The sequence below is a fragment of the Toxorhynchites rutilus genome, chromosome 3 (assembly GCF_029784135.1).
Source record: "Toxorhynchites rutilus septentrionalis strain SRP chromosome 3, ASM2978413v1, whole genome shotgun sequence".
Lineage (NCBI taxonomy): Eukaryota > Metazoa > Arthropoda > Insecta > Diptera > Culicidae > Toxorhynchites > Toxorhynchites rutilus.
The window spans coordinates 236,671,624-236,685,377 of NC_073746.1; the positions used below are offsets into that span (position 1 = coordinate 236,671,624).

The window sequence follows — 13,754 nt, forward strand, 5'->3', positions numbered from 1 at the left end:
AAACCTGTAAGACCAATTCACCCCACAGAAACGTGTCAATGTCACCCCACACAATACGCAAAAATTAAAATGCAATTAATTTGATTTATTGTTATCAAACTTACAGTTTCGCTACATCAAATTGTTCCTCTTCCTTCAGTAGACGAACAGAACTTTACTGCATAATACACGAAAAGTTTGTTTAGTTAGCGGGAAAACCTTAAAATCACTATCGGAAAACTTACATTTTTTTACGATCAGAGAGCTTGCTGTGTTTATGCTACCGTTTCCCTCTACTTGTGAAGTTTTACCAAAGTTTTTTTTACTTTAGGTACATAAGGTTCAACAATAGATGGAAATGACATTATAAAAATCCAAGTAGAGCCGTAATTTTTGAGATAAAGGGGTGGTCCAAATCACCCCGTGTTACCCTACTTGGCAGAAATTGTAACATGATGCAGCCGAATTAACTCTCTTGCTGGATCAAATTATATTTGAAGCTAATATTGCTTGAATATTCGTAATGCATACTTACATTGCTTGAATTAGAAATACAGATGTTAGGTAGTGCAATTATAAGATTTGAAATTCAATATCTCGTAACAGCTTCCCTAAGAGAGAAAAGGGCACTCATACGGTATCAATGAATAAATAAATACGGATCTGTTGTATAACTCAATCACAATTTCGCTGAGTCCACTTCATAAAATAAACTTCTATTTTGAATACCGTCCTCGTCATCAGGACCAGTCGCGCCGGCTCATGCTTTAACATTCACTGGATAACATTGAATCGCGCTGTTCATTAACACTGATTTGCATTTTCATCGAAATTCTATCTACAGACTAATTAATCCACTAAAGACATTATTAACCTACGTCTTTTTGGTGCACTTTCGGGCTTTCGTGACATACGACTTAATATAGAAGTCCAGGAACATGGTGAGTACGAATATGGCCTGCAGGAAACCTAGCCAATGCCAAAACCGCGGGAAATTACATTCTGCTCCGAATAGGGCCGGTATTCCGAAGTGGATTCCCAGGTGAATGAATTGCAGAAGCTGCAGCCGAGTTAGATGTTTTTTCCACCATTCCGTATTCTGCCGGCCGTAGGATGATAGGTAATAGTAGAAGTACATCACCGCATGAACCAACGTATTCCAAATGCCTAGCATGACCACGTGTCCACCTGAAAATATCACTTATTACATTCCGCTTCGATAAAAGCTTACCCATAGCTACCGGGAACGAAAATGACCGCTAGGTAGGATACCACAACCATCATGGAGTGGTGATACACGTGCAGGAACGATACATGGGATTGCTTCTTGCGTAGCACGAAAAATACTGTGTCTATTAAGTCTAGAACTTTTAGTATAAAGTAAGCGTAAGATAAATATAGCTCCTCTAAACCTTCTTTTGATTCGCTATAATCCACCGGTTGGCAGGAAAAGGAGAAGTTACTGCGTTGGGATAGAAGAAATATCTGAAATCATACCACATCATTTAGTATAATGCTAGAATGGTGATTAATGGGAAAAAAATTACAATTTTGATAAAAAATGCTCCATTTGCAAATACTTGTACTACATTGTATGCTCGAATAATGTTTTTCAAATTGAATGCTTTACGCTGCTCCATGTACTTTGGGCCGGCTTTCAGGACAATGTACAAATAAACTGCTACTATCGTGAGCACAGGCCATGGTGAACCAATAAGAGGAAAATTAGAACTCCTTTTATCTGAAAATATATCGCATATTGTGTAATTTCCGATTGGATTGATTCGTTTAACTTATCATCCCTTACCTCTGTAGTCTACCAAAAACCGTTGGAACTCATCAACCGATCGAAGCAACACAAAAGCCATCTCGACTGGTCCCGGAGTCAGCGTGCGTCAACGTGTTCTTCGACTAACAACTTACGCACAAATGAGCTAGGATTTATAGACTCCGTCTATCCTCGGGCCGATATTTGGTAATCATGTTGCCAAATAACGGTGGCCTTCGATGCGAATAGAAAACGCCAATAGCTTAGGGTATAACCGTACGAAATTAGAACATTTCCATTTTTACCTATCGTAATTCAACTCGATTACGATGTAGGCCACGCCACTTCTGTACTGTCCGCTGTCCGGGTTCATTTACGACAAATAATTAAATTCAGTTGTTCAGAAATATTTTGCATAGTTACAACGAACGTCACCAGTGGCTTGTAAAGCAACCGTTGAAAGTAAATCTAAGTTACACCAAACCAACGTAACTGAAAGGGAAATAATGTTTCCTAATCAATCTCAAGTTTTTGCTTTGAAATGTAACGTAGTCCCGTTCCCTTATGAGTGCTGTTAACATCGCCTCTCTGAAGAACACAGGAAGAACAAATTATATCTTAATCATTTTGTTTTCACAATACATGAAACATCATCAAATTATGGCCAAAACAAAAGAGTAACGAATTGTCGTAAAATTTCACGCGTTTTCCCGCTACTAAAACTTACAATATCTTTTTCTTTTTTTGTATAAATTCGTTTATTTTTACAGGCTCAGTTACATAAGTTTAAAAGGAGCCGAAATCTTAAATATATTTTTAAAACTATATATATGAACAATTTTCTTAAATCTATGGTTAGTAATGTGGGAAACCGATTAAAGGGTGTGTCACATCAAATTGCATCACGGAAAAAACGCTGTAGAAATTCGCCCAGTAGACCGATCCTTTTGAAAATTTTAGACAGTAAAATAAAAACTATTAAACAACTTTTGGCATTTTCTTTTTATTCATACTTCGAGCCCAAGCCCGTATGCTCGCACCTTCCTCTTTACCCCGTCCATAAGGTTCTGTACAACGTCAGGTTGTAGTTTTTTCTGAACAGAAATCCATTTTCTCTTGAAGTCCGCCTCCGATTTGACAACTTTTGGGTTCTTCCGGAGGGCCTGCTTCATAATCGCCCAATATTTCTCTATTGGGCGAAGCTCCGGCGCGTTGGGCGGGTTCATTTCCTTTGGCACGAAGGTGACCCCGTTGCCTTCGTACCACTCCAACACGTCCTATGAATAGTGGCACGAAGCGAGATCCGTCCAGAAGATGGTCGGGCCCTCGTGCTGCTTCAATAGTGGTAGTAAGCGCTTCTGTAGGCACTCCTTAAGGTAAACCTGCCCGTTTACCGTGCCGGTCATCACGAAGGGGGCGCTCCGCTTTCCGCAAGAGCAGATCGCTTGCCACACCATGTACTTTTTGGCAAACTTGGAGAGTTTCTGCTTGCGAATTTCCTCCGGAACGCTGAATTTGTCCTCTGCGGAGAAGAACAACAGGCCCGGCAGCTGACGAAAGTCCGCTTTGACGTAGGTTTCGTCGTCCATTACCAGGCAATGCGGCTTCGTCAACATTTCGGTGTACAGCTTCCGGGCTCGCGTCTTCCCCACCATGTTTTGCCTTCCGTCGCGGTTAGGAGCCTTCTGAACCTTGTATGTACGCAGGCCCACCCGCTGCTTGGTCCGCTGGACGAATGAACTTGACAAATTCAGCTTATTGGTGACATCCCGGACCGAACTTCTCGGATCACGTCTAAACTGCTTAACTACGCGCTTGTGATCTTTTTCACTGACGGAGCATCCATTTCTGCCGTTCTTCACCTTCCGGTCGATGGTTAGGTTCTCAAAGTATCGTTTTAGTACTCTGCTGACCGTGGATTGGACGATTCCCAGCATCTTACCGATGTCCCGATGTGACAACTCTGGATTCTCGAAATGAGTGCACAGGATTAATTCACGACGCTCTTTTTCGTTCGACGACATTTTTCCAAATTTACGAAAAATTGACAGTGAAGCATGGCCAACGTGATCTATACACTCTTATCTAATTATAAGCGAAAGCTGAAGATATAATTCCTAAAAATTAAATTTCTACAGCGTTTTTTCCGTGATGCAATTTGATGTGACACACCCTTTACTCGCGGTGGACTCTAGATTAGAAGGGTGACATATTTTTCTCAGGAAAAGGATGGGGTATAAGGAAATTATTACAATGTTGATAATCACACACACTCAATTCTTAAATCTATTCGTACATCTATTGTGAATTTACATTTCATTCTCTTGTTTATAGCAAGCGGACTACAATTTCATGAAACAGAATGATTGTTTATCACATGCGCACATTATAAAGTAGTTTCATCGTTTTCGAGATTCCAAAGATAAAGATGAACGACTACATTCCAGATAGAACAAAGTAAACTCATTTAAGATTCTATCTATCTATAATCCATACTGTGGATAAATTCATCTAGTCATATGTTGTATATGGACAATTTTTCGTTTACATGAATGGAAAATAATATCAATCAAAATCAAAATTTGGATTTTTTATATTCATGAAGTGGGGATGACTTCTTTTCATAAACCTTAAATAATGCTAAGGAAAGTACGAGTAGATTAGAACTGTTTAAATCGGCATGAATTGGCCTAGAATTGTCTGATTGTTTTGATCGACGACTCTCTTTTACTTTGACATAGAAGATAAAGAGTTGTTTCTGAAGCCTGTGGCTTTTAATTTACAGAGAAAAAAAAACTCAGAAAAAATGAAGAAAGTATAGAACTTATTATTAAATTAAAGAAAAAGAAAATTGAAAATCAATTCTTGCTATTTAATTTTTATTAGCTGACCCGGAAATTTCGTCCCGCCTAAAATTTGTTTTTTGTTATCAATACCTTCAAACATTCACGTTTTCTTACTGAGCGCAAGTTCATGAGTCCAATCGCAGAACTGTTCATTGATTGATATTCTAATCGACCACGTTGAATTTACCTTTTACTAAAAAAAAATCCTAGTACTTCTACCAAAACTCATCATTATAATATCAGATTATTTTCAGACACAATTCTTGTTCAAGATTTATCAGAAACTTGCAAATAACATGTTTCTCCGTTACATGGAATAAATGTTTGATACAGAAAATATGATAAAGTAAAGACACCCTTCCCCTCTACTCCCCTTAGAGAGGGGGAGGAGTGTCTATTCACCATAGAAACGATTCCTGTCCCCTAAAATCTTCACATGCCAAATTTGGCTCCATTTGCTTGATTAGTTTTCGAGTTATGCAGTGTCGAACCACCATAGAAACATTTATTGCACCCTAAAACCTCCATAGGCCTAATTTGGTTGTATTTGCTTGATAAATTCTCGAGAAATGTAGAAATTTGTGCTTCATTTGTATGGGCGCCCCCCTTTTAGAGGGAGGGGTGGAGTGTCTTACCACCATAGAAATATTTATTGCATCCTAAAACCTTTTTATGCCTAATTTGGTTTCATTTGCTTGATTAATTTTCGAGTAATGTAGAAATTTGTGTTCCATTTGTATGGCAGCCCCCCCTAAGAGAGGAAGGAGGAGTATCTAGCCACCGTAAAAACATTTATCTCATCCTAAAGCCTTCACATGCCAAATTTAGTTTCGTTGCTTTATTAATTCTCAAGAAATGCAGAAATTTGTGTTTCATTTGTCTGGCGGCCCCCCCCTAAGAGAGGAAGGAGGAGTATCTAGCCACCGTAAAAACATTTATCTCATCCTAAAGCCTTCACATGCCAAATTTAGTTTCGTTTACTTGATTAATTCTCAAGAAATGCAGAAATTTGTGTTTCATTTGTCTGGCGGCCCCCCCCCCTAAGAGAGGGGGAGGAATGTCTAACCACCGTAAAAACATTTATTGCCCCCTAAAATCTCCATACGCCAAATTTCGTTTCATTTGCTGGATTAATTCCCGAGTAATATAGAAATTTGTGTTTAATTTGTATAGCAGAACCACATACAAGGGGGGAGGGGAAAAGAAATATCGTATATTGTCAATATATGGCAACACTTAAACATATCTTGTGTTGTACTTATCGCATCGGGTCATACTATACGGCTATTTCAAGACGACAATCTGTGCTACAAGTGTCGTTTTGACAGTGTTGTGATTGTTCTTTTCAGTCTCAAGTTATAGCGCGTCAAAGATGGAGTCCACCAAGCGAGAAATTCGCCATATTTTACGTTTTTACTACCTGCGAGGTAAAACTGCAACGATGGTGGCCGAAAAAATTCGTGTAGTTTATGGACCCGATACTGTAACGATTCGCACAGCACAGCGTTGGTTTGAACGATTTCGTTCTGGTGTAGTGGCTGTCGAAGATACACCCTGTACTGGTAGGCCAATCGTTGTGGTACCGATAAAATCGTTCAAATCATCCAAGTAGATCGGCATGTGAGCACTCGCTCGATTGGCCAGGAACTGGGTATAGGCCATAAAACCGTTTGGAACCATTTGCAGACGATTGGGTTCCAAAAAAAGCTGGATGTATGGGTGCCACACGAGTTGACGCAAAAAAATCTTTTAGACCGAATCAACGCCTGCGATGCACTGCTGAAACGTAACGAACTTGACCCATTTTTGAAGAAGATGGTGACTGGTGATGAAAAGTGGATCACGTACGTCAAACTAAAGCGAAAAAAGTCGTGGTCGAAGCGCGGTGAGCCGGCCCAAACCATCGCCAAGCCCGGATTGATGGCCAGGAAGGTTTTGCTGTGTGTTTGGTGGGATTGGAAGGGAATCATCCACTATGAGCTGCTCAACTAAGTCCAGACCCTCAACTCGGTTCTCTACTGTGAGCAGCTTCACCGTTTGAAGCAGGCGATTTACCAGAAGCGGCCAGAAATGATGAATAGGAATGGTGTTGTTTTCCACCAGGACAACGCTCGGCCTCACACATCTTTGATGACCCGGACCTGGCTCCAAGTGATTATCATCTCTTCCGGTCCATGCAAAACTCTCTTGGTGATACTAAGTTGGCCTCAAAAGAGGCTTACGAAAACTGACTATCTGAGTTTTTTGCAAATAAAGAGGGGGGGGGGTTTATAAGGAGGGGGGATAATGGTGATACTAAGTTGGCCTCAAAAGAGGCTTACGAAAACTGACTATCTGAGTTTTTTGCAAATAAAGAGGGGGGGGGGGGGTTTATAAGGAGGGGGGATAATGAAGTTGCCTTCTAAATGGCAACAAGTTTGCGAACAAAACGGCGCATATTTGACTTAAATTGGATTATTTCTAGATATGTTAAATAAAGCGTCAAATGTCGATCAGAAATACGACATTTCTTTTTCCCCACCCTACATATGATTCGATTACATACAATTTTGGACTCTATTCTATACAATTTAAAAAGTTTTATATTTCAAATATGACTTACTTCAAGAAAAAATGTAATATTTCAACGTTAAGGTGAAAGTTAATTGGCTATTATAAGTACAATGGGGTGAAAATCGTGATTTTGAAGATTGAATTGAACTCGTGATCTTTGCGTGAGAGGTATGGATGTTACCACTACGCCAGATTGCCTCCTCATTGTCTAAATGATATTGCAGCGGAATCAGGGAATATAGGAGTTAGATGTCGAAGAACGAATTATAGAACCTTTAGAGAATTCCCTCATGTCTTTGTCTGATTGGAACTGCTGTTTCATGCCAAACCTATACAGTGGATTCTAGATTTTCGTGAAAATTGGTAGTTTAGTTCCTTATTGCAAAATATTATAATTATATTTTTTTATATTTTTTTATGAGGATGTTCACTTTCATTTTAGGATGGTCAGAAAAATCTGAATTTTCTCCTTTTTTTTAGAAAGGATTTTTTTGGAAAATTTATTGCTTTTGAACTACTAGTCCAATTCAGATTATCGACATATCTAATACATATAAGGCAATTAGTGGTACACAAATCATGTTGTTTTTCATGTTCCTATTTTCTGTCCAATGAGATACAGCAACCAAAATATCTTAAATTTGGGAAACCATAACTCAAAAACGAAAAAACTCATGTCAAAAATCCTCAGCTTTTAAGAAAAAAAATAAATATTGGCCTTTGGTCCTAAAACCACTATAAAAAACTATAAAAAACAAATACAATCAATTATTACGAAAAAAAAAACCAATATTTTTTGCAAATATAATATTAGCTAATTGGATTTAATGTAATATGTCGATTCAAATCGGTCCAGTAGTTCAAAAACTATGATTTTTTTTTTTTAATTGCTGTTCATTTGTGTACGCGTCAAAAACACGAAAAGTGCGGAACCGATTGAGCTCAAAGTTGGACATAATATACAATCCACTTCAAGGAGTGATGTTACGGCATTAAAAAATTGGAAAATTGGAAGAAAAATGATTTTATATATGGTCAGAGTGCGTTTCTGAGATTGAGCTTCTAATGAAAATCGACTATTCAGCAATGAATATGTGTTATTTGTGATGGAAACATCATTTTTCCACGTGTTTGACAAAATTATGAACAGAAATTGTGTTTCGAAGTGATTTAAAATTTATCGATTTCCCTCATCTATATCTATATATATATATATATATATATATATATATATATATATATATATATATATATATATATATATATAAACGAATTAGAGGGTCGATGACGACGGAAAATTTACTTCATTGCCTATTTTCACAGAGGTCTGATTATTATGGTTTCCTAACTGCCTGTTAAGCTGTTTCTTATTGCATGCATGACGGGTGTCGTTGTTGATGCGTGGTCAGCTTGTTAGAATGTGTGTCAACGCTCGTTCGTTCGATGACACTTTGGTTCACATCGTGTGGCGTGGAGCGATCGCTTGTTGTTGTTGTGTTGTTGATATCGGGATGCTCGATAAGTATTGTGGGTGATCCTTTTGTAACTTATATATATATATATATATATATATATATATATATATATATATATATATATATATATATATATATATATATATATATATATATATATATATATATATATATATATAAATGTTCTGTTCGTTTGTGTAAGCGTCAAAAGCTCGAAAAGTGCGGAACCGATTGAGCTCAAAGTTGGACATAATATACAATCCACTTTAAGGAGTGTTGTTACGGCATAAAAAAATTGGAAAATTGAAAGAAAAATGATTTTATATATGGCCAGAGGGCGTTTCTGAAATTGAGCTTCTAATGAAAATCGACTATTCAGCAATGAATATGTGTTCTACTTTATTACTTCTCGAGGGCCAGACGGACCTCCCGCAACTCCTCGGTTCCTGGTCTGAGCCTCGGGAACCTCTGAGGTTGGGCTCTCGCCGCCTCTTCTCTCTATCATTTCCTTTTTATGTTCACCATTGTTCATTTCTAACCTATCTCTCCTTTCGTTGCATCCACTCCGTTCTCCGAATGTGTACATATTACACATTACTAACTCAAAACACTGAAACATTACAGATAAACATTGTAGACAATACAAACGGTAACAACTTTTTCTTTTCTAAAGGCAAAAATGCGATCCAGATCGCTGGAATTGTGAATGGTGTTGGTGCTAATGGTGCTAAATTATCATCTTTTTCTCGCATTGAAAAACCTCCTAAGTGATAAGAAATTAGGATCAAGAGAAGATTGTAAAAATCGATTGCTCGAGTTTATCGCCACTATTCGGTTGGGAAACTATAATACACAGCTCATCGATTAGATGTCAGTGAAAATATTCGAAAAACTAGTGCAAAGCTGGCGCATTAAACTATCATAATGACATAAATCAATTAATCGGTTCAAATTCAAGAACAAGAACCAGCGGTTCAAGAACTATCAGCTACGCGCAATCGTATAAATGTTAGCCAATATCGTTCATCACCCTTGTTAGAGGCGAATGAACTGAAAAGTTTAAAGCCTCTTTAATCCAACATCATCATCATCATCATCAACCTGTCACACTGGTGCCGTCACCCGATCGGCCTGTGTTCAATCCCAGCTGGCGTCGTTGGAATTTTCTGGGGCGAGAAATTCCTGGTTACGTCTTGCTTCGGAAAAAAAGTAAAAGAAGTTGGCCCGGCTCATGAGTTGTTAAGTCTGATAGATAGGAACAGTGGGAGTCACCTCCCTGATGTCGGTGATTGGCACTAAAGTGGCGGACATAGACCGACAAAAATATGCGAAGGTAAAAATAAAATCATCTTTGATCACAGTTATTATAAATTTAAAAAGTGTAAACGATAAAAAATGCCAGAAAATGATGAAAACTGAACGATACAGCTACACTGATCTGCAACGATAGTTTTTTCACATCCTTTAATTACAAATTCTATCGGTTATCAAGAAAATAAACATGATCGGAGTAAGGATACCACTATTTCTACTTATTCCTTTTTTCACTCTATAGATTTCACTTGTTCTATTGCGAATATTTAAAAAAAACGCCGATCGGAAACACATGCGACATTCTAGTCAAAAAAAGCAAACGCTGTGGAAATTGTGAGTGCCGGATGTCCAGTTCGAAAACAAAATCTGGATTCCCTGTGTACACAATGAGATTAGTGGCAAAAGTAGAACATTATGCACGAAAATCAGCTCATCCTAATACGTTCAAAATCGGGATACCTGGTCGTAAGCTTTCAAAACACAAAGCTTTCATTCAGCGGCATCCAAAAATATTGAGACGGGTACCAAGCGTATTGTCGAAGCATCATGCGGCCGTTTCTGAGCCACAAATCAGGAGCTAGCCAGTAGACAAAGAAATATTGGTTGAAAAATGTATTCCAAGAATTGATTCGGTTTACCTACCCTAGCTACCAGTCATATAGAAAACACATTAAGCCAAAAACAGGATCTAAATGGAAAAACAAGAAAAAAGAAATGAAATACAGAGGAAAGAGAACTGAAGATTATTGCGAAAACACGAACAAAGGAACAGAAGAAGAAATGACGACCTATTACTCTGAAATTCATTCGATTATTGATTCCAATTCATTTAACTTATTTTCAAAATAAAAAACAAACTGTCAAATCTACTATTTAAAACGATTCATTGTTATAACAATTTGATGATTGGAACTAGGATCGATGATGTTGAATTAGAATTAGCAACAAAAACCACATGTTTTCCATCATTATAGGTAGTATGAATATGACAACGCTCTCATCCGTATGTTTATCAGTAATAGAAGCACAGTTATCGTAAAAGTAATCCGTAGCACATTTAAGAGCATCATATATGCACAAACAGCAATTTTTAGATTATTCAAACTTTATATATTGTCTTAGACGAGCGGAGTACGGTATAAGGAAAAAAACAATTGCTAAAAAAACCAAGCACCCAACCAAGTTTAATGGATCGATATTAAACTTAAAAACAAGTTACTCGCATATTCATAAAAAAATATGACTAATACAACTATCTTTGCAATCCATCAGACATTCACCATCGCTTACACAGATTTCTGATAAAACAGTACCATCGATACGATTTGTATTTTGCAACATTTTTGAACTATTCAAAGCAAAGGTTAGCATTTGATTACCTCCAGCACCTCAGAATTAGCACATTGAATTGTAATGAGCCTTCCTACAATTACGTTGCGAATAAGTGCACCCCATTGCATATAATTGAAATACTGTTCGATCGCGAATCACCTCATTATCGACGAAATCGAGGTCTGTTTTCGCAATCTCTTTGTGCCTTTCAGGAGGTTCCACACGGCTGAACTTGAAGGATGGCTCTGGTGTTGAAGTTTATCCAAGAAACCTACAAACACTATTACGAGGATGCACAAGGTGATTTTGTAATCCAGTTAACATTCGCTTATGTCTAATTTCCATGCAATATTTCCTTTAGATCCGCGAACGAAGACTTTGTTCCTAATGAACCCTCCATGGGTTCCACTGGCCGTATTAGTAGCATACCTATATTTTGTTCAGAACCTAGGGCCCAAACTAATGAGTCATCGGAAACCATTTAATCTCCGTTATCCCCTGTTAACATATAACATACTTCAAGTGTTAGCGAACATTTATCTCGCATACCAAGTATTAATGATCAACTGGTGACCGATTGAGAAGGTTAAATTTCATCAGCAATATGCTTTTAGGGTACAGTACTTGCCTTTCGGAAGCCATTATCTTTGAGGTGTGATCCAGTAAGCTATTCAAACCATGATATTTCAATGGCTGAGCTTCGTTTAGTACATTACTATTGTCTGTTGAAGGTTGCGGATCTCGCGGACACGGTTTGTATCACTTATATCTATAATGAATGGCAACATTGACCTGTTTATTTTCAGATATTTTTTGTGCTCCGTAAGAAGCAAAATCAGGTCTCATTTCTGCACGTGTACCACCACACAGGGATTCTGCTGTCGACATTCATCTACTCGCGGGTCTATCCGGGTGGCCATTGTGCCCTGCTTGGTTTGGTCAACACATACGTACATGCAGTGATGTATTTCTATTTCTTCCTGGCAGTTTATCGCCCAGAGCTTACCAAAAATACTCGCTGTAAAAAATATATCACCATCCTGCAGATGGCTCAGTTTGCTGCAATGATTGTTCACTTTGGTCGGCCCGTGCTGCTAGGCTACGAGTGCGGTATTCCCCATACTTGGTTCTGGATGGGCTCTCTGCAGAATCTTTTTATGCTAGTAATGTTCGCGGATTTCTATTCGAAAACATACAGGGCACGAAAAGTCGACTAGAGCCTACAATGTAAAAAAATAAAATTATTGAAATTAAAATTGCCTTTTAAGCATTTTTAAGATTTTCCATCGTTTATTTATTGACTATAATCTACGATCAAATTACATTCCAAAAATATTCTAGGAAAGTGTACCACATCGTTACATAGAGATCACAACTTCACTAGTTAGCGTCTACAGCAATTTACGAATGCAAGATAGCATTGCGATTGGCCTATATGAATTGTGGTCGCAGGCTAGCTTATTGGGTTTTCGTATGGCTATAACTCTACCTTGTCTCCATTCGCGCGGAATAATGTTTAGCTCTAGAAATTTGTTGAACAAGTTCAGCATACGTCCTTTGACAGAATCGGGAAAATTGTTCAATACATTGAACTTTATCTTATCCATTCCGAGTTGTTACACGAAAGAAGGGCAAATGAGAATTCTACCATTGAAAATTTTTCATATTCACTTTGAAACGGAATGTCGCGTGTGATATTTTATGCTGGAACGAAATCTGAGAAAACCTTCCTCGCAAAACTGTAGATCCAACGATCAGGGTACTCCTCACTTTCGTTATCGTGGCTCCGACCCCGCATATTCCAAGCTGTTTCCCCAAGAATGCGCATAGTGGTCCGTCTCGATAGGCCATTGACGTATTCTCGCCAGTACCCACATAAATTATTTAATATTCAAATTGAATTAATTACATGAGCAAAATTTGTAATGAACTTAAAATAAGTCCTTACTTCATTGAACTTAACTGGAATTTATCTTATGGGAAAGAGACCGAAATAAGGTTGTGGGTGATATTACAGCATGACAATGCACCGGTGCTCACCACTGAAACCGTGAAGGACACAATAAAAACCTTTAACTGGAAAACGTTATAGCATTCGCCGTATTCTCCAGACCTGGCTCCATCCGATTATCACCTTTTTGCGTAAATGACACATGTACTTGCAGAGCAGCACATCGCCGAAGATAAAGATGTCATGAAATGGGTCGATGAATGGTGATTACTTCGAATAAATATATTTTGATGTTCTCCCCAAAAATTATGTGTTATATTCATCAGAAAGCAGACATTTTCGGGTTGCAGAACTCTATGTCGGAAAAAATCTCCGAGCTAGGCAAAGGTGCCTTTTCACCTGTCGACTGCAAACACTCATCGTCGTTGTTACCGTAAATTATCCTAAGGTTTCCAAGACTATTTCACTACACCCGCGCACAATTGAAGAAGCTGCTAAGCAGGTGCCCTCCACTCCATGAATATTTCCATGGAAGG

General features: G+C 38.1%; 2 protein-coding genes across 2 annotated transcripts; one reads left to right on the plus strand and one right to left on the minus strand.

Moving 5' to 3' along the window:
* Positions 1 to 853: 853 nt before the first annotated feature.
* On the minus strand, positions 854 to 1,847 carry LOC129775689 (elongation of very long chain fatty acids protein AAEL008004-like). The gene is made up of 4 exons (XM_055780704.1): positions 1,787 to 1,847; positions 1,527 to 1,720; positions 1,221 to 1,464; positions 854 to 1,167 (listed from the first exon to the last, which is right to left on the minus strand). Exons 1-4 carry the CDS (start codon positions 1,845 to 1,847, stop codon positions 854 to 856), a joined length of 813 nt encoding a protein of 270 aa, XP_055636679.1.
* Positions 1,848 to 10,809: 8,962 nt separating this feature from the next.
* Positions 10,810 to 12,522, plus strand: LOC129775688 (elongation of very long chain fatty acids protein AAEL008004-like). The gene is made up of 4 exons (XM_055780703.1): positions 10,810 to 11,567; positions 11,629 to 11,819; positions 11,882 to 12,019; positions 12,074 to 12,522. Exons 1-4 carry the CDS (start codon positions 11,507 to 11,509, stop codon positions 12,482 to 12,484), a joined length of 801 nt encoding a protein of 266 aa, XP_055636678.1. The 5' UTR covers positions 10,810 to 11,506; the 3' UTR covers positions 12,485 to 12,522.
* The last annotated feature ends 1,232 nt before the right edge of the window (positions 12,523 to 13,754 follow it).